This window comes from Oncorhynchus nerka, linkage group LG13 (assembly GCF_034236695.1).
Source record: "Oncorhynchus nerka isolate Pitt River linkage group LG13, Oner_Uvic_2.0, whole genome shotgun sequence".
NCBI lineage: Eukaryota > Metazoa > Chordata > Actinopteri > Salmoniformes > Salmonidae > Oncorhynchus > Oncorhynchus nerka.
The window spans coordinates 10,196,390-10,223,898 of NC_088408.1; the positions used below are offsets into that span (position 1 = coordinate 10,196,390).

At 43.7% G+C, this 27,509-nt stretch overlaps 1 protein-coding gene across 4 annotated transcripts; it reads right to left on the reverse strand.

The window, feature by feature from the left end:
• Window positions 1-6,073: 6,073 nt before the first annotated feature.
• On the reverse strand, window positions 6,074-26,822 carry LOC115120425 (protein max). 4 transcript variants are annotated; one of them, XM_029649363.2, is made up of 6 exons: window positions 26,657-26,822; window positions 26,239-26,265; window positions 9,609-9,716; window positions 9,224-9,295; window positions 7,919-8,057; window positions 6,074-7,588 (listed from the first exon to the last, which is right to left on the reverse strand). In XM_029649363.2, the coding sequence occupies exons 1-6, from the start codon at window positions 26,690-26,692 to the stop codon at window positions 7,398-7,400; spliced, it is 573 nt and encodes a 190-aa protein (XP_029505223.1). In that variant the 5' UTR covers window positions 26,693-26,822; the 3' UTR covers window positions 6,074-7,397. The 4 variants fall into 4 exon arrangements, with proteins under 4 accessions (XP_029505223.1, XP_029505222.1, XP_029505224.1 ...); XM_029649362.2 differs by having other exon boundaries at window positions 9,597-9,716; XM_029649364.2 differs by lacking the exon at window positions 26,239-26,265 and having other exon boundaries at window positions 9,597-9,716.
• Between the last annotated feature and the right edge of the window lie 687 nt (window positions 26,823-27,509).

Consider the following 27,509-nt stretch of genomic DNA (forward strand, 5'->3'; position numbering starts at 1 on the left):
AACCCACACTAATACCACCCCACACTGATATCAACCCACACTGATATCACCCCACACTAATACCACCCCACACTGATACCACCCCACACTGATACCACCCCACACTGATATCAACCCACACTGATATCAACCCACACTGATACCACCCCACTCTGATACCACCCCACACTGATACCACCCCACACTGATACCACCCCACACTGATACCACCCCACACTGATACCAACCCACACTGATATCAACCCACACTAATACCACCCCACACTGATACCACCCCACACTGATATCAACCCACACTAATACCACCCCACACTGATATCAACCCACACTGATATCAACCCACACTAATACCACCCCACACTGATACCAACCCACACTGATATCAACCCACACTAATACCACCCCACACTGATACCACCCCACTCTGATACCACCCCACTCTGATACCACCCCACACTGATACCACCCCACACTGGTATCAACCCACACTGATACCACCCCACACTGATACCACCCCACACTGATACCACACCACACTGATATCAACCCACACTGATACCACCCCACTCTTATACCACCCCACTCTGATACCACCCCACTCTGATACCACCCCACACTGATACCACCCCACACTGATACCAACCCACACTGATATCAACCCACACTAATACCACCCCACACTGATACCACCCCACACTGATATCAACCCACACTAATACCACCCCACACTGATATCAACCCACACTGATATCAACCCACACTAATACCACCCCACACTGATACCAACCCACACTGATATCAACCCACACTGATATCAACCCACACTAATACCACCCCACACTGATACCACCCCACTCTGATACCACCCCACACTGATACCACCCCACTCTGATACCACCCCACTCTGATACCACCCCACACTGATACCACCCCACACTGATACCACCCCACACTGATATCAACCCACACTAATACCACCCCACACTGATACCACCCCACACTAATACCACCCCACTCTGCATCAGTCCACACCACAAAATAAATGTAAAGTCATTTTCACGAGGCTATCTTCTCTAGCCCAGCTACCTAGGACAACAGACAGGATTGAGGACTCCAGCTGGTATTTACACCAATTCAATAAGGATCCAGTCCTCTTGTTTTAGAAGGACTCCAATTAGTGGTTGCTATAGCAACCGGGTCCAAATTTCTCTGTTTGCAAATATCAATTCATATTATTAGCCCTTCTCTGATAGGAACCTCGTGGATTTCATCATCTGGCTGCTTTCAAACAGCATAAAGGGCTGGATGAAACTCAAACAGCTCTCACTGTGGACATTGAACCATAATAGGCTGGTTATACAAACCAAGCTATATTTACACTGTATGGCTGGCTGGATAGAAAATGGCCTTGCTGGGACTGTTTGTAAAATGTTGTCAGTTTCTCCCATTGAGATAAGTGACAATAGCAACCACATTACTCTCTTTTTCTCACTCTTACTGCCTCTCTCTCCTCCTCCTCCCTCTCTCCTCCTCATCCCTCTCTCTCCTCCTCCTCCCTCTCTCTCCTCCTCCTCCCTCTCTCCTCCTCCTCCCTCTCCTCTCCTCTCCCTCCTACTCCCTCTGTCTCCTCTCCTCTCCACTCCTCCTACTCCCTCTCTCCTCCTCCTCCCTCTCTCCTCCTCCTCCCTCTCTCTCCTCCTCCTCCCTCTCCCCCTTTCCTCTCCTCTCCTCTTCCTCCTACTCCCTCTCTCCTCTTCCTCTCTCTCTCCTCCTCCTCCCTCTCTCCATAGCGGTGGGTGGCCAGCAGACAGATGAGGTTTGAGGGATGGTTCCAGGGTCGTTGTAACAAACTGGCAGGCCGGGCTGCTACTCAAATCAAAATCAAATCAAATCAAATGTATTTATATAGCCCTTCGTACATCAGCTGATATCTCAAAGTGCTGTACAGAAACCCAGCCTAAAACCCCAAACAGCAAGCAATGCAGGTGTAGAAGCACGGTGGCTAGGAAAAACTCCCTAGAAAGGCCAAAACCTAGGAAGAAACCTAGAGAGGAACCAGGCTATGTGGGGTGGCCAGTCCTCTTCTGGCTGTGCCGGGTGGAGATTATAACAGAACATGGCCAAGATGTTCAAATGTTCATAAATGACCAGCATGGTCGAATAATAATAAGGCAGAACAGTTGAAACTGGAGCAGCAGCACAGTCAGGTGGAAGTTGAAACTGGAGCAGCAGCATGGCCAGGTGGACTGGGGACAGCAAGGAGTCATCATGTCGGGTAGTCCTGGGGCATGGTCCTAGGGCTCAGGTCAGTTGAAACTGGAACAGCAGCATGGCCAGGTGGACTGGGGACAGCAAGGAGTCATCATGTCGGGTAGTCCTGGGGCATGGTCCTAGGGCTCAGGTCCTCCGAGAGAGAGAAAGAAAGAGAGAAGGAGAGAATTAGAGAACGCACACTTAGATTCACACAGGACACCGAATAGGACAGGAGAAGTACTCCATATATAACAAACTGACCCCAGCCCCCCGACACATAAACTACTGCAGCATAAATACTGGAGGCTGAGACAGGAGGGGTCAGGAGACATACTCCTTCTGGCAGGCCGGGCTGCTCCCCCTGCTACACAGAGCCCTCTTCAAAGAAGGTAAAACTACAGAAACGATTACAGTGCTGCCCTAAGGCAGTGGCTCCCAAACTGCGGGGTACGCCCCTTAGTGGTCGGCAAGGGGGGGCGCGTAAATTCCCACCCCCCCAAAAAATATACTGTACCAGTCAAAGGTTTGCACACCTACTCATTCAATGGTTTTTCTTTATTTGTACTATTTTCTACATTGTAGAATAATAGTGAAGACATCAAAACTATGAAATAACACATATGGAATCATGTACTAACCAAAAGTGTTATAAAATATATTTTTTATAGATTTGTTTATTTCAGATTCTACAAAGTAGCCACCCTATGCCTTGACAGTTTTAAACACTCTTGGAATTCTCTCAACCAGCATCATGAGGAATGCTTTCCAACAGTCTTGAAGGAGTTCACACATACAGTTGAAGTTGGAAGTTTACATACACTTAGGTTGGAGTCATTAAAACTCGTTTTTCAACCACTCCACAAATTTCTTGTTAACAAACTATAGTTTTGGCAAGTTGGTCAGGACATCTACTTTGTGCATGACACAAGTAGTTTTTCCAACAATTGTTTACAGACAGATTATTTAACTTGTAATTCACTGTATCACAATGCCAGAGATGTTTAAAGTTGAGGGAGCATGCAATTGGCATGCTGACTGCAGGAATGTCCATCAGAGCTGTTGCCAAATAGAGAAATGATTGTTCAGTTATCATAAACTGCCTCCAATGTAATTTTTGAGAATTTGTCAGTACATCCAACCGGCCTCACAACCTCCAGTCCACGTGAAACAGCCCAGGACCTCCACATCCAACCGGCCTCACAACCTCCAGTCCACGTGAAACCATGCCAGCCCAGGACCTCCACATCCAACCGGCCTCACAACCTCCAGTCCACGTGAAACCATGCCAGCCCAGGACCTCCACATCCAACCGGCCTCACAACCTCCAGTCCACGTGAAACAGCCCAGGACCTCCACATCCAACCGGCCTCACAACCTCCAGTCCACGTGAAACCATGCCAGCCCAGGACCTCCACATCCAACCGGCCTCACAACCTCCAGTCCACGTGAAACCATGCCAGCCCAGGACCTCCACATCCAACCGGCCTCACAACCTCCAGTCCACGTGAAACCATGCCAGCCCAGGACCTCCACATCCAACTTCTTCATCCACTGGATCATCTGACTAGACACCCAGACATCTGATAAAATGGAGGTGTATTTCTGTCTGTAATAAAGCCCTTTTGTGGGGACAAACTCATTCTGATTGGCTGGGCCTCGCTCCCTAGAGGGTGGGCCTATGCCCTCCCATGTCTGCATCCCTGTCCAGTCATGTGAAACCCATACATTACAGCCTAATTCATTTATTTCAATTGACTGATTTCTTTAGCTCAGTAAAATTGTTGCATTTATATTTTAGTTCAGTTTATATTACAGTGGGGCAAAAAAAGTATTTAGTCAGCCACCAATTGTGCAAGTTCTCCCACTTAAAAAGATGAGAGAGGCCTGTAATTTTCATCATCGGTACACTTAAACTATGACAGATAAAATGAGAAAAAGAAATCCAGAAAATCACATTGTAGGATTTTTCATGAATTTATTTGCAAATTATGGTGGAAAATAAGTATACCCAGCCACGTTTCATCTTCAATGCCCTTGCTGATGGAAGGAGGTTTTCACTCAAAATCTCACGATACATGGCCCCATTCATTCTTCCCTTTACACGGATCAGTCGTCCTGGTCCTTTTGCAGAAAAACAGCCCCAAAGCATGATGTTTCCACCCCCATGCTTCACAGTAGGTATGGTGTTCTTTGGATGCAACTCAGCATTCTTTGTCCTCCAAACACAACGAGTTTGTACCAAAAAGTTCTATTTTGGTTTCATCTGACCATATGACATTCTCCCAATCTTCTTCTGGATCATCCAAATGCTCTCTAGCAAACTTCAGACTGGCCTGGACATGTACTGGCTTAAGCAGGGGGACACATCTGGCACTGCAGGATTTGAGTCCCTGGTGACGTAGTGTGTTACTGATGGTAGGCTTTGTTACTTTGGTCCCAGCTCTCTGCAGGTCATTCACTAGGTCCCCCCGTGTGGTTCTGGGATTTTTTCTCACCGTTCTTGTGATCATTTTGACCCCACGGGGTGAGATCTTGCGTGGAGCCCCAGATCGAGGGAGATTATCAGTAGTCTTGTATGTCTTCCATTTCCTAATAATTGCTCCCAGTTGATTTCTTCAAACCAAGCTGCTTACCTATTGCAGATTCAGTCTTCCCAGCCTGGTGCAGGTCTACAATTTTGTTTCTGGTGTCCTTTGACAGCTCTTTGGTCTTGGCCATAGTGGAGTTTGGAGTGCGACTGTTTGAGGTTGTGGACAGGTGTCTTTTATACTGATAACAAGTTCAAACAGGTGCCATTAATACAGGTAACGAGTGGAGGACAGAGGAGCCTCTTAAAGAAGTTACAGGTCTGTGAGAGCCAGAAATCTTGCTTGTTTGTAGGTGACCAAATACTTATTTTCCACCATAATTTGCAAATAAATTAATTTTTTTAAATCCTACAATGTGATTTTCTGGATTTTTTCCCCTCATTTGGTCTGTCATAGTTGAAGTGTACCTATGAATTACAGGCCTCTCATCTTTTTAAGAGGGAGAACTTGCACAATTGGTGGCTGACTAAATAATTTTTTGCCCCACTGTATGTATGTATGTATATATATATATATGACACAGTCCTCGCTGATTAGGCTCACAGTATTATACACATCTGCAAGCATAGCAAAAAAGGATGGACAAATATTTATCTTGTTTTAATGCTATATATATATATATATATATATATATATATATATATGCATGGATCACCGGTGCGGTTGAATGCCGCACTCAAAATGTATTGTGGTGGAGTAGCCAGCCTAGGCTACTAATCAAATGCTGCTGTAATGGGCCTACGTGTGGTTATTCATTGTCAAGCTTTAAAAACCGAACCCAGACTGCAACATTTCCGTAGCCTAGCGAGGACTGTGGCATGAGTCTGTACACTTTCCCTTCGCTGCGCGCTGTGAACTGGACACACGAATTGATGTTGAATTCACCAATGAGAGCGCATCAGGCTACACTTTCATAAAGTTGTTGACTCATTTATACTCCCTTGTGACCACCATTTGTCCCGCAGGCCTTGTTTGACATGTGCACTAGCGTATTAGCTAGCCACGTCATGACCGACTTGTGATCATTCCCAGCCTTGCCTTACAGTCGTTCGTTTTCTTAGATATTGAATCATTTAAAACTGTAACGGTGCATCCCGAATGGGTAGTGGAAGGACACAATGTACCAGGCCAGCTGTGATTTGCAATATGTTTGACTCCAAAGAAAAGGGTATTGGTGAATGATATCAATTCACTGAGGGGATGCAACAAAATACAGAATTAACAACCAACACTTTTTAAAGGATAAAATAGTTTTATTTATAGTCTCATAGTAAAGGTAGGCCTCAACTTGCAAGACAATTCTTGGCAGTATGTACAACATACTTGTAATTTCCATGGAATGGAATCAAAGATCTATCTAGTATACAGTAATCATACCCTAAAAAAAGGGGGTGGGAGGGGAATATACACACATTTCCTAGATGCAAAATGCTTCTTTTTTAGTTGAGTCAGCGACATTTAAGATTTTACTGTGTAATTCACAACATATTGACTTAATTTTCTCCTCATATTGAAAAATAAAATAAAAATGGACTACCTTTTGATAATCCATATCTATTTCATACTTTGAAGGAAAACTACAAGTGACAAATTGGTATTTTTCAATGATTTGTGAGAATACAAAATGCATCACATTTTTTTTTAGAGAACTTGAAAACATCCAATAACCATTTTTATTTTTTTTATCATCAAGATTCCTAACTTTTGCTCTGCCACCTAAATTCATTCACTAGTTCAAAGCTAAAGGACGAAATACGATACAAGTTTTGGAATCTTTTTTTCATAACATCAATTATTTTCCACAAAGGGGATGATATTTAATTTCTAAAACGTGTCAAAATGGAAAAGATCTGCAATCCTGTTGGCCTGAGGTTTGTTTATCACATCAAAAGTACTTTTTTTTTGTGTGTGTAAAAAAAAAAAAAAGCACAAATGTTTTGAAGGTATGCCTCTCCAACCGACAGGACGACTCTTCTAAGCGCGTGTATAAATTCTAAAACAGGTTCTTATCAAGATAAATTGATGAACTAAACAAAAGTATTACGTGTTCTCAGTGCTTGGAGTACGCCTCCCTCTCTTCTCTCCGTAGTTTTCAGCCGAGAGGAGAGAGTACGTAGTAGAGGGCACAAAAGCATCGAGTCCTTTAGGTAGTGAAGCTGCCTCATGTTGGGGTTTTGGATAGTTGCTGAGAGATACCAAAGCTGTGAAGTCAGAAAGAGAGAGAGAGGACAGAAAAGGAAGAAAGCAACCGACAAGGGAAAAAAAAAACAGAAGCTTTGCACGTCCTATTCTAAAATCAGTCTCCTTTTCTTCCTCCCAGCTGGCTTCCCTCCCTCCCCAGGGGATGGCGTGATGAAAGAACGTCAGGATAGACAGATCGGCAGGGACGGATAGCGTCTGCATTCTCCAGCGAGAGCACATTCAGCGATATGCAGGGAGGGAGGGAAGGAGGAGGTGGTAGTGAGAAACAGAGGAGCAGCACCGACTACTGGACCAGTAACTGTGCATGCAGTACCCCTCCACGCCAAGCGTGGCGCTGTGGGCTGGCCCGTCAATCTAGCTGGCCTCCACTCGGAGCTTCTTCCTGGGGGCGGGGGGTTCCTCTGGCTCGGACTCGGAGCTGGAGTCAGAGCCTCCGTCGAAAGCAGACACAGCGCTGCCTTTAGGGTTGGTGTATAGGCTGCTGTCTGAAGAACTGTAGCTGGCCTGGAGCTGGGTCGAACCCTTCACCTTCTCCAGGGCACGCACTGCAAGGGAGAGACAATAGAGCGAGGGGAAGAGGAGAGAGAGCGCGAGGGGAGGAGGAGAGGGATGGAGAAAGAAAGGAAATAGACAGAAAGAAAAGGAAAGAGGATGGAGAAGAGAGAGGGAAGAGGGAATACAGAAAGGGGTGGGAGAAATGAAGAGGTCAACATTTGGCCCATAAGCAGACAAACACACAAGCTACAGGTAGATGGTCCGTAGGTACGGTAGATTCTCCATCATACTACAGGTAGATGGTCCGTAGGTACGGTAGATTCTCCATCATACTACAGGTAGATGGTCCGTAGGTACGGTAGATTCTCCATCATACTCACCTTGCTGCTCCAGCAGTGCGTTCTGCCTCTTCAGGTCGTCGATGTCCTGCTGGTGGGTGTGGTTTTTCCTTCTCATGTACTGGATATAGTCCGTGGCTTTGTCTAGAATCTGAGCTCGGGACGCCTGTTTGATAGATTGCTGTTGGAAACAAAGGAAAAACTCATTTGACACGAGGCAAGGGTTGCAGTGACATCACCGACTAAATCCTCCCACCCAGCTACCGTAATACCCCAACCAACCCCTCCCACCCAGCTACCGTAATACCCCGAGCTCCTCCCAGTCAACCCCTCCCACCCAGCTACCGTAATACCCCGACCAACCCCTCCCACCCAGCTACCGTAATACCCCGACCAACCCCTCCCACCCAGCTACCGTAATACCCCGACTAACCCCTCCCACCCAGCTACCGTAATACCCCGACCAACCCCTCCCACCCAGCTCCCAGTCAGTCAGAACTCCAAACTAACCCCTCCCACCCAGCTACCACACAATACCCCGACTAACCCTCCCAGTAATCGCCATCACCGATTACGGCCAACTACAATGAGATGTCTCGCTTTATCTTCCGTCTCTGCATCAACAAATACAGAATTCAAATCGGTCAAGGCTGAAACGATTGTCTCTTCATAGTTTGGAATCGATTCAAATATTGCACACCAACCTGACCCGCCAGCTCTGTATACGGAAGTCATCAGACAACATCTGCGGGTGACCTTTAACGGTTTCCTTCCAACCCTCCCCCTCCTGAGTTAGGGATGACTGGACTATCCTGTCCACCCTCCTCCTGGGGGTTCTTTGGTTTGAAAAGTTAACAGGGTGCTGTGCCTGATCATAGCCTGGGCAGTTGGGCACGCTCCGATGCCCTCAATGTCAAGAGATGTCAAAACAGGAAGCAGCAACAGATTTAGTCATAACTTCCTGCCACTAGCCTGTGTCTCTGTTCAGAACATATCTCATATCTCCTCCCCATCACTCCTCTCGCTTCCATGTCATAACTAGCTTTCTATTGGATACACTGAAGGAAGTAGCTCTGTTTTCTGTGGCATTATTTAAACATGAATTACAGCAACACAAACCTACATATCTCAACATATAAGATATCGTAACACATTGCAATTACATTCACTTTGTTTACCCATATTGCATTTCAACAATCCTCAGAATGATAATTCCATGACACACAGAGAGCCATGCATTTAGAGAGTGGGGACATGGAGGTTTCTGCATTATGATGATTTACATGACACTAGAAAAATAAATGACAGCCATATTAACACCCCATCAACATTCCACGGCAGTCTTACGTCAGACAGCGCGACGATTCCGCCTGCACTGGTCCCTGTTGAGGGACGAGCGTCGCGTAGGACTGACGCCACCTGATGTAAGACAATGCATTACATGAGGGATAGAATGTTCAGAAGGAGAATTATGATGCATTTACATGACACTACAACATTCTATGGCAGCCATGTTAGAACCCCATTTAACGGTACATGAGGAGTATTTCAACAATGCTATGTAACGGAATGTCTACAATTACAACACTCCAAATTAAAAAACATTTTTTTAAAAAGGTGTCCCAACTCTAAATACATTGCTCTGAACGAACACAACAAAAACAATCCTTCCCTCCCCAAAAGGATCCCCCCTCTCCCTCTAAAAGCGTTGGGTTTTTACCTCTCTACCAACCTTTTCCCCTTGCAAGGCGGGCACCGAGTCCCGCAGGCTGTGAAAGCTGTCTTTGATGTGGTCCCTACGCTTCCGCTCCAGTGCATTGTGGTGTGCTCGTTTGTCTGCCTGCAAGGAGAGAAAGTCACAGGGGGGGGGGGGGGGGGTCCAGGGAGGTTAGGACTAGAGGTCGACCGATTAATCGGAACGGCCGATTAATTAAAGCCGATTACAGGTTTTCAGAACAAATTGGTAATCGCCATCACCGATTACGGCCAACTACATTGCACTCCACGAGAAGACTGCGTGGCAGGCTGACTACCTGTTATGCGAGTGTAGCAAGGAGCCAAGGTAAGGTGCTAGCTAGCATTATACTTATCTTATAAAAAACAAGCAATCTTAACATAATCACTAGTTAAACGAGTAATATCATCAACCATGTGTCGTTATCTAGCTTGTCCTGCGTTGCATATAATCGATGCGGTGCCTGTTGATTCAATGATAAATTACAGCCTACTTCGCCAAACGGGTGATGATTAAACACATTCGCAAAAAAAAGCACTGTCGTTGCACCAACGTGTACCTAACCATAAACATCAACGCTTTTAAAATCAATACACAATTATATATTTTTAAACCTGCATATTTAGTTAATATTGCCTGCTAACATGAATTTCTTTTAACTAGGGAAATTGCGTCTCTTCTCTTGCGTTCCGTGCAAGCAGAGTCAGGGTATATGCAGCAGTTTGGGCCGCCTGGCTCGTTGCTAACTGTGCTAACTTCCTTCCTAACAAAGACCGTAATTAATTTGACACAATTGTACATAATATTGAAGGTTGTACAATGTAACAGCAGTATTTAGAGTCATGGATGCCACCCGTTAGATAAAATACGGAACGGTTCCGTATTTCACTGAAAGAATAAAATGTTTTGTTTTTGAAATTATAGTTTCCGGATTTGACCATATTAATGCCCTAAGGCTCATATTTCTGTGTTTTTATTCTATTATAATTAAGTCCATGATTTGATGTCTGACTGAGCGATGGTAGGCAGCAGCAGGCTTGTAAGCATTCATTCAAACAGCACTTTCCTGCATTTGCCAGCAACTCTTCGCTGTGCTTCAAGCATTGCTCTGTTTATGACTTCAAGCCTATCAACTCCCGAGATTAGACTGGCAATACTATAGTGCCTATAAGAACATCCAATAGTCAAAGGTATATGAAATACAAAATGGTAGAGAGAGAAATAGTCCTATAATAAGTACAACCTAAAACTTCTTACCTGGGAATATTGAAGACTCATGTTAAAAGGAACCACCAGCTTTCATATGTTCTCATGTTCTGAGCAAGGAACTGAAACGTCAGCTATTTTTACATGGCACATATTGCACTTTTACTTTCTTCTCAAACACTTTGTTTTTGCATTATTTTAACCAAGTTGAACATGTTTCATTTATTTTTAGACTAAATAGATTTTATTGATGTATTATATTAAGTTAAAATAAGTGTTCATTCAGTATTGTTGTAATTGTCATTATTACACATACATTTAAAAAATGAATTAATAAAAATAAATAAATCAAATTCGGCCTATTAATCAGTATCAGCTTTTTTTGGGGTCCTCCAATAAAATCGCTATCAGCGTTGAAAAAAACATAACTCGTTCGACCTCTAGTTCAGCGACAAACTGTCCCCACCAAGCTTCAGCGACAAACTGTCCCCATGAATCCCTACCAGCACCAGTTCAGAGTCGTGTGTGTGTGTGTGGCCCGTCCAAGACTTGGCAGGCAGTGAGTTGGCGAGGCAGCTAAGGAGTTGTTCACGGAGGAAACTGACTGCCACCATAGATCTAGAATATTCATTTATGATTATATTCTACATTCATTACTATGGTTGTTTATTTCTACAATTGGGATAGTAACACTGGCACAACCCCACCCCACGAGTGACTAGAACTGACCCCAGCACAGCTGTGTTCTTCAGGGTTTGACTAGAACTGACCCCAGCACAGCTGTGTTCTTCAGGGTTTGACTAGAACTGACCCCAGCACAGCTGTGTTCTTCAGGGTTTGACTAGAACTGACCCCAGCACAGCTGTGTTCTTCAGGGTTTGACTAGAACTGACCCCAGGGTGGAGAAAGACACTAAACCCATTCAGATGAGGTGAAAGGGTGGGTGAGGGGTAAAATGGTGACCTCGTGATTTAGTGTTACAGTTTCTAATTCGCCTACACCTGACAACTAGGACTAAATGACAAATTATTAGGAGTTCTGTTCCGGGTTAGGACTGGTATTGAACAACTTGGGGATTTGTTATTTGGCACTGTAACATGGGGGATGACTCTGTATAGATGAATTTACTGATGCTGGTGTGTTCTTATACAGTGAAATGTGTCTTCAGATGATCTGTTTTTGTTATGTGTTGTAAAGGCCCATTGTATTTTTTACGGAACATTTCATAAAATGTTTGTCACGGCCTAACAGTGGGCTTATTTTGTGGTTTAGGCGTATGGCTATATATAGCCTGTTGTTCTGAACACAAACCTCAATTATCCCTGTGATCTGCCGTCTAGTGAGGATCACCTTTAGTCTCTATAGAATACACACAGAACAGACATCTTGTGGGGATCATCTACCTAACACAGAGACAACCCTCCCTCAGCCACACCATACTGCTGCCAGGGCCTCATCTACCTAACAGAGAGACAGCCCTCCCTCAGCCACACCATACTGCTGCCAGGGCCTCATCTACCTAACAGAGAGACAGCCCTCCCTCAGCCACACCATACTGCTGCCAGGGCCTCATCTACCTAACAGAGAGACAGCCCTCCCTCAGCCACACCATACTGCTGCCAGGGCCTCATCTACCTAACAGAGAGACAGCCCTCCCTCAGCCACACCATACTGCTGCCAGGGCCTCATCTACCTAACAGAGAGACAGCCCTCCCTCAGCCACACCATACTGCTGCCAGGGCCTCATCTACCTAACAGAGAGACAGCCCTCCCTCAGCCACACCATACTGCTGCCAGGGCCTCATCTACCTAACAGAGAGACAGCCCTCCCTCAGCCACACCATACTGCTGCCAGGGCCTCATCTACCTAACAGAGAGACAGCCCTCCCTCAGCCACGCCATACTGCTGCCAGGGCCTCATCTACCTACCTCACAGAGCTAGTCTCCCAAATGCCTCTCTATTCCCCATGTAGTGCACTACTTTTGACCAGGACCAATAGGGTATAGGGTGCCATTTGGGACACAGCCATAGTTAGTCCATGTCTCTCTACACACTAGACTGAACAATAGGATGTTTGACAGGCTTCAGCCACCAAATAGATATACTGCACTGAGTGACTATCAGGCCCGTCAAACCCGCTCCGTCAGGCCTCAAAGTTGAATGTGAATAAAAAATAAACCATTTTCATCCACTGTAAAAACACTCGTAGCCTTTACAAGATGTTACGTGACTAGGGCTAGGCCCAGAGCAACAGTAGCTCCCAAAAGGTCCTAGAATCTGACTCATAACCAATTATGTACTGTATATAAACCCTGGATTGCTGATGCTGCGTATTGGCCAGAGAAAGGCTGGTCATATTGGCACTCCCCAGAAGGAGCAATCCTCCATAGGAATGAATGGAATTCTACAGTATTTTAATCAAGCAAGTCTCTTCTTATTAGTGTCCTTTAGTAGTGGTTTCTTTGCAGCAATTAGACCATGGTCTGACTCACACAGTCTCCTCTGAACAGTTGATGTTGAGATGTGTATTTTACTTGAACTCTGAAGCATTTACTTGGGCTGCAATTTCTGATGTGCAGTTCAATGAATTTATCCTCTGCAGCCGAGGTAACTCTGGGTCTTCCTTTCCTGTGGCACACAGTACAAGTCAAAAGTTGGACACCTACTCAAGGGTTTTTCTTTGTACTATTTTCTGCATTGTAGAATAATAGTGAAGACATCAAAACTATGAAATAACACATATGGAATCAAAATATATTTTAGATTCTTCAAAGTAGCCACCCTTTGCCTTGACGACAGCTTTGCACAATCTTGGAATTCTCTCAACCAGCTTCATGAGGTAGTTATCTGGAATGCATTTCAATTAACCGGTGTGCCTTGTTAAAAGTTTATTTGTGGAATTTCTTTCCTTAATGCGTTTGAGACAATCTGTTGTGTTGTGACAAGTTAGGGGTCGTATACAGAAGATAGCCCTATTTGGTAAAAGTCCATATTATGGCAAGAACAGCTCAAATAAGCGAAGAGAAACAACAGTCCATTACTTTGACTGACCTTCATGTCTTAATCTGAAAAATGTCAACTTTTTAAAGTTTCATCAAGTGCAGTTGCAAAAACCATCGAGCGCTATGATGAAACCATCGAGCGCTATGATGAAACCGTCTCTCATGAGGACCATGAAGCTGGTTGAGAGAATTCCAAGAGTGTGCAAAGCTGTCGTAGCCTGCAAAGGGTGGCTACTTTGAAGAATCTAAAATATATTTTGATTCCATGTGTGTTATTTCATAGTTTTGATGTCTTCACTATTATTCTACATTGCAGAAAATAGTACAAAGAAAAACCCTTGAGTAGGTGTCCAACTTTTGACTTGTACTGTGTGTGTGTGTGCGTGTGTGTGTGTGGTGTGTGTGTATATATATATATATATATATATATATATATATATATATATTATTTTTATAAATGGCAAACCAAATAATAAATGCATTTCTATAGCTTCCAAAATGTTTTTCAGAATGGTGGGGGAGTGCAAAGATGGAGGCACGTTGGCTTCAAAACAGTGCCCTGTCAATCATCTAGTGTATATATTGTCAGATGCAGTGGATCAATAAAGGTTACGAGACAGTGTGTTTTGGTTCCAACTTGTCTACATGGTTTGGCCAGGCCTGTGTGAAAGTAACAACCAACAGGATTGGAAGCCCCACCAAATCTCTCTATGACAAGTTATTATAGGAATGCATGAAGAGTCTGGGACTAACCCTGGGGGAAACCGCAGCTGTCCTAGGGTCTGGTACTAACCCTGGGGGAAACAGCAGCTGCCCTAGGGTCTGGGACTAACCCTGGGGGAAACCGCAGCTGTCCTAGGGTCTGGTACTAACCCTGGGGGAAACAGCAGCTGTCCTGGGGTCTGGGACTAACCCTGGGGGAAACAGCAGCTGCCCTAGGGTCTGGGACTAACCCTGGGGGAAACAGCAGCTGCCCTAGGGTCTGGGACTAACCCTGGGGAAACAGCAGCTGCCCTAGGGTCTGGGACTAACCCTGGGGGAAACAGCAGCTGCCCTAGGGTCTGGGACTAACCCTGGGGGAAACAGCAGCTGTCCTGGGGTCTGGGACTAACCCTGGGGGAAACAGCAGCTGTCCTGGGGTCTGGGACTAACCCTGGGGGAAACAGCAGCTGCCCTGGGGTCTGGGACTAACCCTGGGGGAAACAGCAGCTGCCCTGGGGTCTGGGACTAACCCTGGGGGAAACAGCAGCTGTCCTGGGGTCTGGGACTAACCCTGGGGGAAACAGCAGCTGTCCTGGGGTCTGGGACTAACCCTGGGGGAAACAGCAGCTGTCCTGGGGTCTGGGACTAACCCTGGGGGAAACAGCAGCTGTCCTAGGGTCTGGGACTAACCCTGGGGGAAACAGCAGCTGCCCTAGGGTCTGGGACTAACCCTGGGGAAACAGCAGCTGCCCTAGGGTCTGGGACTAACCCTGGGAGAAACCGCAGCTGTCCTAGGGTCTGGGACATGTAGTGAGGCTCTACAGCTGTCCTAGGGTCTGGGACATGTAGTGAGGCTCTACAGCTGTCCTAGAGTCTGGGACATGTAGTGAGGCTCTACAGCTGTCCTAGGGTCTGGGCCATGTAGTGAGGCTCTATAGCTGTCCTGGGGTCTGGGACATGTAGTGAGGCTCTATAGCTGTCCTGGGGTCTGGGACATGTAGTGAGGCTCTATAGCTGTCCTGGGGTCTGGGACATGTAGTGAGGCTCTATAGCTGTCCTGGGGTCTGGGACTAACCCTGGGAGAAACAGCAGATGTTCTAGGGTCTGGGTCTGCGACTAACCCTGGGAGAAACAGCAGATGTTCTAGGGTCTGGGACATGTAGTGAGGCTCTATAGCTGTCCTGGGGTCTGGGACATGTAGTGAGGCTCTATAGCTGTCCTGGGGTCTGGGACTAACCCTGGGAGAAACAGCAGATGTTCTAGGGTCTGGGACTAACCCTGGGAGAAACAGCAGATGTTCTAGGGTCTGGGACTAACCCTGGGAGAAACAGCAGATGTTCTAGGGTCTGGGACTAACCCTGGGAGAAACAGCAGATGTTCTAGGGTCTGGGACTAACCCTGGGGGAAACAGCAGCTGCCCTAGGGTCTGGGACATGTAGTGAGGCTCTACAGCTGTCCTGGGGTCTGGGACTAACCCTGGGAGAAACAGCAGATGTTCTAGGGTCTGGGACATGTAGTGAGGCTCTATAGCTGTCCTGGGGTCTGGGACATGTAGTGAGGCTCTATAGCTGTCCTGGGGTCTGGGACATGTAGTGAGGCTCTATAGCTGTCCTGGGGTCTGGGACTAACCCTGGGAGAAACAGCAGATGTTCTAGGGTCTGGGACATGTAGTGAGGCTCTACAGCTGTGTTCAATACTAATTTACTGATGTCGGTTAGATTAATTTAATTCCATTTTGTTCATTTCTTTCGTTCTGTGATATCAATGTGCAGTTCCTCTAGAGATAAAACAGATCAAGCCCAAACTGTGCGATGTAGCAGGAAGTTGTAGTTTCCAACAGGCCAATAGTCTACATAGTTTAGCGCAGAAAACAAGGTAATTAACTACAATGCCCATAATCCATTGCGCACTTACTTGGCCAGTCTGTGTGGGTGCAGATACGGAGAAAAGCGAGAAGATGCGATCGAGAGGGATAGAGAAAAGTTGCTTGGCGAGGTATCTCTACCTGAAAATACATCATCTAAGTAAAGGATGGGTAAAACTGCCAGCCTATCAGATTGAGGCTGTTTGGAGGGCAAACTCAGTATTAGGAAGGTGTTCTTAATGTTTTGCACACTCAGTGTATATCTAGGCTTATCTAACGACACAGTACGGTCTATCGAGTCATTTCCAAATAAGAGGGAAGAGCATTCTGTGTCACCAGGCCGTCATCTCCAGTTACTTAAGCGCACAATATCACACCGTCTGTTCATACAACCGATAACATGCTTCTCAATGGCTTAGTTAGACCCAATCACTCGCATTCTATTCATACAGCTGACCATCTGCATCACAAAATGTTGGGTGATGTAACGGATGTAACCGTGGTTCTCTGAGTAGAGTAACGGGGAGGGTCGCCAAATGACCTCTGGGAACCTCCTCCCCCTTCACACAATGTGATTAAGATGCTTACTATCAAAAGATGGGTACAGCCACGCCCTTAATGTACCCGTGGGACCTGTCACTATAAGAGGACAGTGTGGCGTGACAATACTGTTTATGATGTAGCGCAAAACCCCACGGCTGTGGAGGAACCAAATGAAAGCGTGGCGACCCATTACTCTACTAGAAAAAAGAAGGGTTACATCCGTAACTCGGTGTTCTTTCATTTTCATAACGGGGTCACCAAACGAAATATGGGAGAGGCTGTCATTTTTTTTTTTTTTAATTGTCATTTGCTATATTGATCACAGCTGAACTACAAGCGAGAGAGTGGTAAACGCTGGATCAAAGGGATGGTGTGGCCACGTGTCAACAAGCAACAACAAAAAAGGTACAACAGACAAGGATGGAAATGCCCGACAAAAAACAAACAAAAAAGTTAGCTAATATGGTCAGGCACAATAACGTGAGTGGATTTGATTTTTTTTTTAAATCAACTACTAACAGCACCAAAAATCAACTACTAACAGGCACCAAAAATCAACTACTAACAGGCACCAAAAATCAACTACTAACAGGCACCAAAAATCAACTACTAACAGGCACCAAAAATCAACTACTAACAGGCACCAAAAATCAACTACTAACAGCACCGATTCGAGTCGTTAAAGAATCGCAATTCCGTAAGAAACTAATCCAAAAAGGTATTAATAACAATCTGATAATGTAAAAAAACAAAAACGTGAGAGTGAAGAAAATACAACGCCTTTTTACAGTGACAGGTCACATGGGTACAGTAAGGGTGTGGCGTCACTATAAACATCTTTGATATTAAGCATCTCAAATCACATGGCGTGAAGGGGAAGGAGGTTCCCATAGCGACCAATTACAAAAACGGAAGAAAACCTCCAAATGTTGCTGAGTGGAGTAAGTGTTTGAATCCCAAATCGTGCACACTTTCCTTTGTAGTGCACTACTTTTGACGAGGGCCCATAGGACTCCGGCCAAAAGTAGTGCACTATACAGGGAACAGGGTGCCATGCGGGACAAATGAATAGTGAAGTAGACTAGAGTACAGTAGTATAGCAGAGTAACTGTTCTCCAACTAAACCAGTGGCACCCTGCATTGTGCTGAAAGTCTTCAGAAGTATGTTGCATTGAGAGACAGGTCACTGACTGCACTTCCAACATGGTCATTCTGACACTCAGAATAACGTGTCACTAAACAGCTAGATACTTCTGGTGCTGATACACACACAGTGTCCGTACACTATGCCCTGTTATCGAGAGGTCTCATCCCTTATCAGTGTGTGTTCCACTTTATAACAATGTTCCTCGGGGACTGACTAGGTGGGTCCCAGTGGAAGCTATTGTCTTACAGGAGCCAGTATGTCTGGGTTAACTATGTAAAAACTAAAAAGATATATCTCAAATATGGGTCACATCACATCTCACGTTTGAGACGCATTAAAAACAGATTTATGAGGAATCGATTGGAACCGTCGACAACAAAGATTATTTTGTAGGTTACATGAAAGTGAGATGTGCAAAAAACACAGTCTAATTGTTCTCATAGTCCAATCCTCATCCAAATGGTCAACCATGATACATAATGGTTTTTTGAATATCATATTGTAAGTTGTACTATTTGTGGAGTTTGAAAAATATGACATAACAGCCCTGCCTAGATGATTAGTGTTCACTGTGTATCGAGAACATTCGGCAGCTAAATGTTAAGTCGATGCGAATCAGTTTGATAAAGACTGGCCTAGCTGACAGTGGAAAAAAAACATGTGCTGGTATGCAAAAGTACTGCATGTCCTGCCACCAGCATGCGCGTTTTCTTCGCCGGTATGCAACGTGGTCATTCGTTCAGCCTGCCAGCAGCCCAGTAAGTACACTGTGACCTGTCCAGTAAATATGGCACTAATCACTAGCTAGCTGAAACACACAGACAAGAATATAGCTGCGAGCAGCAATGAATGGGGTTCAGAAGATGAAAGGACAAGATCAGTTGGATAACAAAACAAGCACTATCTTTCCTGTATGTTCAATCAGTGACAGCATTACCATGTTTCTCTCTCAATACCACAAGGATGACACAAGTTAAGTTAAATGCTGGAAGTTGGTAGTTATTCTTAAAGTCTAAAGTCATTAACATAGAGTTTATATAGCATACCAATTCAGAGGTCAATTTGACTAATGGTTTATGTTAATTAAGATGAGTGAAATATTTTCAGTGTTACTTTGAACGAAGCAGCTAATCATTATTATATTTATTAGAGGCTATATAGCAAATCTGCAGTCAATTTCACATAAGATTTTTTTTAAACATTATTTTTAGCGTTAGCATATGTGCTAACATGCATTTATAGGTACAGTCCGACCATTGAAGACTGATGTAAGGTGTCCAAATACAAAAATATGGAGTGAATCTGGCGTATAGTTCAGCCCAGTCAAAACTGTTCGCTGCTCTGGCCCCCCAATGGTGGAACAAACTCCCTCACGACGCCAGGACAGCGGAGTCAATCACCACCTTCCGGAGACACCTGAAACCCCACCTCTTTAAGGAATACCTAGGATAGGATAAAGTAATCCTTCTCACCCCCTTAAAAGATTTAGATGCACTATTGTAAAGTGGCTGTTCCACTAGATGTCATAAGGTGAACGCACCAATTTGTAAGTCGCTCTGGATAAGAGCGTCTGCTAAATGACTTAAATGTAATGTAAATAGTTCATGAGGAGAAGACTATCGCAGATCATCTTAGGCACGTCCATGATGACGGCAGGGTAGCCTAGTGGTTAGAGCGTTGGACTAGTAACCGGAAGGTTGCAAGTTCAAACCCCCGAGCTGACAAGGTACAAATCTGTCGTTCTTCCCCTGAACAGGCAGTTAACCCGCTGTTCCTAGGCAGTCATTGAAAATAAGAATTTGTTCTTAACTGACTTGCCTGGTTAAATAAAGGTAAAATAAAATTTTAAAAAAACAAGCTTTAAATTGATTGGCCACTGTGGAGTGGATTTACAGTGGTTTAAATAAACATGGAAAAATCAGCCATCTTGGGCTCAAATTTAAGACATGTACCATGGGCCCATATTCTAAATTTGGTGTCATTTGGACATATGGTTCATGAGAAGATTTTTTTTAAAGTAATGACACTTTTGTTTTTTTAATATGTGCTAATATGTATCTACTGGTATAGGTGTGGCCATGTTTGAATACATCAGCGTTACCTTCTCAAACTCTCTAGGAACTAATTGTGAATTTAGTGTTTATTTGTACGTATAATTCATGAAAATACCTTTAAAAAAAAAAAAAAGTATTCAAAAACGACCGAGCCGGAGGAAAATCTATCCCGACAGACCTGATGGGTCCACATGCTGGAATTGGTTCAGCATGAGGAAATACACCTACATACAAAGTTAAGTCTCTGTGTGAAACGGGGCGACGGATATGAGGGTTTAAGTGAGAAGGCCTATAACAGAGCCACTTATAGGCCAATCCGTGCCATTCTTTTAGATCCAGTTACTCATGGCCTCTAGGTTGTGTGCCAAATAATACATTTAAAAAATGTAACTACAGCATAGATTGTCAAGAAAAAAGGGATCCAACCGCAAGGGATCCAACTGCAAGGCACTATATAGGGTGGTTTTTCTGGGAAGTAAAGCCTTGGAATTTTGCTTAAATTCATCCAAAATGTTAGCTTATAACAGTGAACCTTTTTTCGTGGGATACACATAAGGCAATTCTAGGTCTTGTGGCATATTTTGGTTAAACTATCCCCAATTAAATGGAATTGCAACCCTATGCAAGCACAGTGCATTCTTCCATCACATGTACAGCGGATTCTCAAGATCTTACACACTAACGAGATGCTATTGAGTCCACATACCCTACAGTCTGAGCCAAGGACTACATGCTCTCTAGTAAGTTGATTACAATACTGGGTGGGGTGAATATATTTTACGTGACATATGTACATTTTATAAAATGTAATATATTTTGTCATTTTTTGTTCACTAGTAAATAGTAGCCTTCCAGCAAAGTGCGTTTAAATTAGAGGTCGACCGATTAATCGGAATGGCCAATTAATTAGGGGCGATTTCAAGTTTTCATAACAATCGGAAATCTGTATTTTTGTGCGCCAATTTTTTTATAACTGACTTTCCTAGTTAAATAAAAGGTAAGAACACATTCTTATTTTCAATGACGGCCTAGGAATGGTGGATTAACTGCCTCGTTCAGGGGCACAACAGATTTTCACCTTGTCAGCTCGGGGGATTCAATCTTGCAACCTTACAGTTAACTAGTCCAACGCAATAACGACCTGCCTCTCTCTCGTTGCACTCCACAAGGAGACTGCCTGTTACACGAATGCAGTAAGCCAAGGTAAGTTGCTAGCTAGCATTAAACTTACCCTATAAAAAAACAATAAATCATAATCACTAGTTATCATCAACCATGTGTAGTTATTACTAGATATTATCTAGCGTGCGTTGCATATAATCTGACTGAGTGGTAGGCGGTGGTAGGCAGAATCAGGCGCGTAAACAATCATTCAAACAGCACTTTCGTGCGTTTTGCCAGCAGCTCTTCGTTGTGCGTCAAGCATTGCGCTGTTTATGACTTCAAGCCTATCAACTCCCGAGATGAAGCTGGTGTAACCAAAGTGAAATGGCTAGCTAGTTAGCACACGCTAATAGCGTTACAAACGTCACTCGCTCTGAGCCTTCTAGTAGTTGTTTCCCTTGCTCTGCATGGTTAACGCTGCTTCGGTGTGGTGGCTGTTGTCGTTGTGTTGCTGGTTCGAGCCCAGGGAGGAGCGAGGAGAGGGACGGAAGCTATACTGTTACACTGGCAATGCTAAAGTGCCTATAAGAACATCTAATAGTCAAAGGTTAATGAAATACAAATGGTATACAGGGAAATAGTCCTATAATAAACTACAACCTAAAACGTCTTACCTGGGAATATTGAAGACTCATGTTAAAAGGAACCACCAGCTTTCATATGTTCTCATGTTCTGAGCAAGGAACTGAAACGTTAGCTTTCTTACATAGCACATATTGTACTTTTACTTTCTTCTCCAAAACTTTGTTTTTGCAATATTTAAACCAAATTGAACAGGTTTCATTATTTATTTGAGGCTAAATTGATTTTATTTATGTATTATATTCATTTAAAATAAGTGTTCATTCAGTATTGTTGTAATTGTCATTATTACAAAAAAAAAAAATAGGCCGATTAATCGTTATCGGGGTTTTTGGTCCTCCAATAATCGGTATCGGCGTTGAAAAATCATAATCGGTCGACCTCTAGTTTAAATCATTTCTAACTTGTTAATTTCTGCTAGTTAGTTTTTGCTACCATGTGGGTTTTAGCTTGCTTGAGCCTGCTAACTGAGGAGTGTTAATTCACCGGTTTCCATACATGTTTCATTTTAAAACATTTATCTTACAAAGGAGTTGTTTAATCTAACTGATTAACTATTTATGTGTACATTGTATTTGAGAATTAACTTATTTTTTTCTAATCTTTACAGGAAATTGCCACGGACACTATCTGATGTGTGGAGACATTTCACTGCAGCTAATGTAGAAGAAAAAGCGGTGTACATTTACAAATACTGTGCCAAATCATACGTGAAGAACGCAACAAAGATGCAGAATCATCTGGCCAAGTGCATAAAGTTCCCTCAGCGCTCACAACAGCGCAACCTCTGACAATAGTCCCTCTACTTCTATTCGAGGTGAAAATGATGAATCAGACACCTTCTTGATAGCAACAGCTCATGGTCCTCCTGGAGTCAGAAGTTTTGACTCAATGGAGGAACGTAGTCAGAGAAATGCTGATGAATGTCTTGCTCAAGCTGTGTATGCAACTGTTTCACCTCTGATGCTCACAGGCAATGTGTGTTGGAAGAGATTTCTGAATGTTCTTCGCCCAGCATGCACCCCTCCAACCAGACATGCTTTATCTACTCATTTCCTGAATGCAGAGTTCAACAGAGTTCAAGTAAAGGTCGAGCAAATCAGAGAAAGCAGACTGTATTGCAATCATCTCTGATGGGTGGTCGAATGTTTGTGGGCAAGGGATAACTATATCATCTCGACCCCTCAACCAGTATTCTACAAGAGCACAGACAAGGGACAACAGACACACTGGTCTCTACATTGCAGATGAGCTGAAGGCAGTCATCAATGTCCTTGGACCATAGAAGATATTTGCACTGGTAACAGACAATGCTGCGAACATGAAGTCTGCTTGGTCTAAAGTGGAGGAGTCCTACCCTCACATCACACCCATTGGCTGTGCTGCTCATACATTGAATCTGCTCCTCACAGACAACATAGCACTGAAAACAATGGATACACTACAAGAGAGCCAAGGAAATGGTTAGGTATGTGAAGGGTCATCAAGTTAAGGCAGCAATCTGCCTCACCAAGCAAAGTGAGAAGAATAAGAGCACCACATTGAGGCTGCCCAGCAACACCCATTGGGGTGGTGTGGTCATCACGTTTGACAGTCTCCTGGAGGGGAAGGAGTCTCTCCAAGAAATGGTCATATCACAGTCTGCTGATATGGACAGCCCAATCAAGAGGATCCTTCTGAATGATTTTGGGAGAGAGTGGTAAGCAGTCTGAAACCTATAGCAGTAGCCATTGGACAGATTGAGGGAGACAATGCCATCCTGTCTGATGTTCAGACTCTGCTTGCAGATGTAAGAGAAGAAATCCATACTGCCCTGCCCACTTCACTGTTGCTCCAAGCAGAGCGGACAGCAGTTCTGAAATACATCAAAAAGCATGAAGACTTCTGCCTGAAGCCCATACACGCCGCAGCGTACATGTTGGACCCAAAGTCTGCTGGCAAGAGCATCCTGTCTGGTGCAGAGATCAACAAGGCCTATGGTGTCATCACTACCGTGTCTCGCCACCTTGGCCTGGATGAGGGCAAGGTTCTTGGCAGTCTGGCAAAGTACACTTCCAAGCAAGGGCTTTGGGATGGAGATGCAATATGCCAGTCGTGCCAACATATCTCATCAGCCACCTGATGGAAGGAACTTCATGGATCTGAGGCTCTTTCATCCTCCAAATCCCACCAACATCAGCCGTCTCAGAGCGCAACTGGTCCTTGTTTGGGAACACACACATCAAAGCACGCAACAGGCTGACCAATAAAAGGGTTGAAAAATTGGTGGCCATTCGGACAAATTTGAGGCTTTTTGAGCCTGACAACAAGTCAGGCTGTTGGAAAGTGACAGTGAAGAGGAAGCCTCAAGAGTCTGATGTTCAAAAGGTGGACATTGAGAAGCCTGAGCTTTAGTTTCTAGACTATCATTTTACAGATGTATGTTGAATGATCCCCAGATGCGATGGATCATTGGGGATCATTCAACATTCCCTTTCTTTTGTTGTTCAGTGAAATCATGTGAAGAGTCAACTCATTTAATTAAAAGTTAAATTCTTAACTAAATAATTGTGTATATATATATATATATATATATATATATATTTCTATTGGAAGGATTCAATCATTTGAAATGATGTCTACTTATGACGAGGCAAAAGGTTTATGTTTGTCTCCATATATGGGAAATATATCCAAAGCAAAAATCCAATTACATTTAAAATTGTATTAATATTAATGTGCATATCTTTGTTAATTCCCATATATTCTCATTCATTCCCATATATTCTCATTCATTCCCATATATTCTCATTCATTCCCATATATTCTCATTCATTCCCATATATTCTCATTTATTCCCATGGATAATTTCCATCTCTGAATGTGCAACCTTAGTAGTGAGTACGGCCCAGTACATCACTGGGACAGAGCTCCCTGCCATCCAGGTCCTCTATACCTGGTGGTGTCAGAGGAAGGGCCCCCAAAAAATGGTCAAAGATTCCAGCCACCCAAGCCAGACTGTTCTCTCTGCTACCGCACATCAAGCTGTACAAGTGCAATGTCTGGAACCAACAGGACCCTAAACAAGCTTCTACCCCAAGCCATAAGACTGCTAAACAAGATTGTGTAAACATTTGATTAACTATTTAGCGGAACTCTTGCACCGACACCAACACCCATACTGACGCCATACACACTCACCACATACTCTGCTGCTACTGTCTATTATTTATCCCGTTGCCTAGTCACTTTAACCCTACTTATATGTACATAGCTACCTCAATTACATAGTACATAGACTTGGTACTGGTACTCCCGGTATATAACCATGTTTTCGTTACACACTCTTTATTCCTTGTGTCACTATTTACACTTCTTGTTTTATCTTTAACTCTGCATTGTTAGGACCGGCCCTGTAAGTTAGGACCGGCCCTGTAAGTTAGGACCGGCCCTGTAAGTTAGGACCGGCCCTGTAAGTAAGCATTTCACTGTTGGTCTACACCTGTCGTTTAAGAAGCACGTGGCAAATAAATACAATTTGATATAATTTTCACTCTGAATCTCCTAAAAACAAACAGTGGCTCCGTGACTTCTCCTTTCCTTACTTGACGATGTAGTCATTTATTAACTAAACAGATACTGTTGTCACTAGCCAGCTAGTAAATTCCCATTTCAAAAGCATCACATTGGCGATTTTAATTGCCACTTCATGATTAAACAGATGACCTAGAAATGTAATTTGGCAAAAGCGCATCTGGTCGTTAACAGCCTAGGAGAAGCTGGTTAGTATTTTTTGTACCTATGCTTCAGCTTGCTGCCGTGTTTTTCAGGATTGGATTTATTCTAAATATAGCATAAATTCCGTGTCTTCCCTTTAGCCGCACGTGGGATGAACATACACTTCAATATATGGATAAGATGATGTGTGTGAAAGCAAAAACATCGGCTTGATGGATATATCCCAGGCATTATGTAAAAGTACAATTTTAGTTGACACAGGACAAATTGCCAACTCCTGTCCAAACCCCCTAGTTTTCAGCTACCTCCTTGCATTCTGGCTACTAGTTACATCCTCCGTGTGTGTGTGTGTAATGGTATATTCGGGGGAGGGGGGTATGTGGCTAGGTTTGCATGCTAGTTAACAACATGGTTGGTTGATTTATTCTCACTCACTAAAAAAATGCAAGAAACCCTTTTATTCCGCCACAGTATCCATTCCCACCATCACTTGCTAAATTTACCGGGAATGTGTATCTAACGTTAGCTAGCAGGAGGAACATAATATATATATATATTTAAATATGTTGTTTTATATGATCACGGCATCATTCCAATACATTTGATAGAATTCCAATACATTTGGATATATTTAACATTACGCACCACATTGTGATATCTCGGTGAGTCTTCCTGTAAAAAGAAACAGAACAGAAAAGTACGATTGTAGGCCACAATTCCATGTAGCTTGATCTAGCTAACTAAGTTAGCAATCAATTATCCCCCCCCCCTCATATAATTGCAGGAAACCTAATGCAAAGAATATCTGTAGCTCGCTGGTAAGTGAACATAATCCATTTGTGAGTCAGCACTGCTAGTGCTTGCTACTAGCTGAACTAGCTAACCTTTTATGAGCTGTTGATGCGTTTGTGGATTAACGTTAGCTCGCTACCAGTTACTGTACTAGCCGGGTAGTTAGCAACTAGCTAGCAGCCACGGGTTCATCAATACTAGGCTTTTTTAAATGGCTCGTTACCGAGTCAACAAGCTATAGCAAAGTAACGAAATATACACATTTACTCACGTCACTATCGACTTCGATATCATCGTTATCACTCATTCTTCGGTGAAATGGTGAATTTAAAGTGAAAGGATAGCTCACAACATGAAGCAAACACCTGACGATGAGGAAACTGCACAGACAAGACAAGACCTCTTCTCCCTACAGTCAAGAACGAAAGAAATAAGACTAAACGAACACTATTTTACACGTGACTGCCTCAACACAGACAGCTACCGTTCCGCAATATGCCTGTAGGTGTATGGGATTTGTAGTTTTTTGTACCTATTATAACCAACTACTCAAAACCATGAAGTGGCTTGTCTATTAACTACATTACCCACAATTGAAACGAATGCAGTGCGTCAGAATAACGTCAAAAGCGTTCTCTTTTTCCTCGCGATGAAGGCTGGGATGTGTAGTTTAGACAGGAGTTGCTTCAGTGGGGCAACGATTGAGACACGTGGATCGCTACAATAGCGATATCGGCCTCTTATACTGTCAATGTTGAATACTATCTTCTTTATTTCTTTATTTTTCTATTTAGTAACAAATGCGATATACATGTGTAATAGGCATGAACATTTATTTGACCACATTTGTCTTTGCTGTGTAAATCCTGCAACTGTGCTTTACATTGCATCTACTGATTGTAAAGTGTTTCCTTATTTGAAATGAACGTATTTTTCATCAAGGTCAACTATTAAGCTCCCCTACTCTGCATAAAGATTGTGGGGGCAGCCCTGAGCGTATAGGGAATAATCTAGGCTTTTTTTCTCCACAAAATTGTACTCTATATAAGGAGCTTACACAGTGGATTATTTGAGCTGCTCCATCAGCGAATCGGCAAATGTGTAAAAACATGCATAGTGAGAGT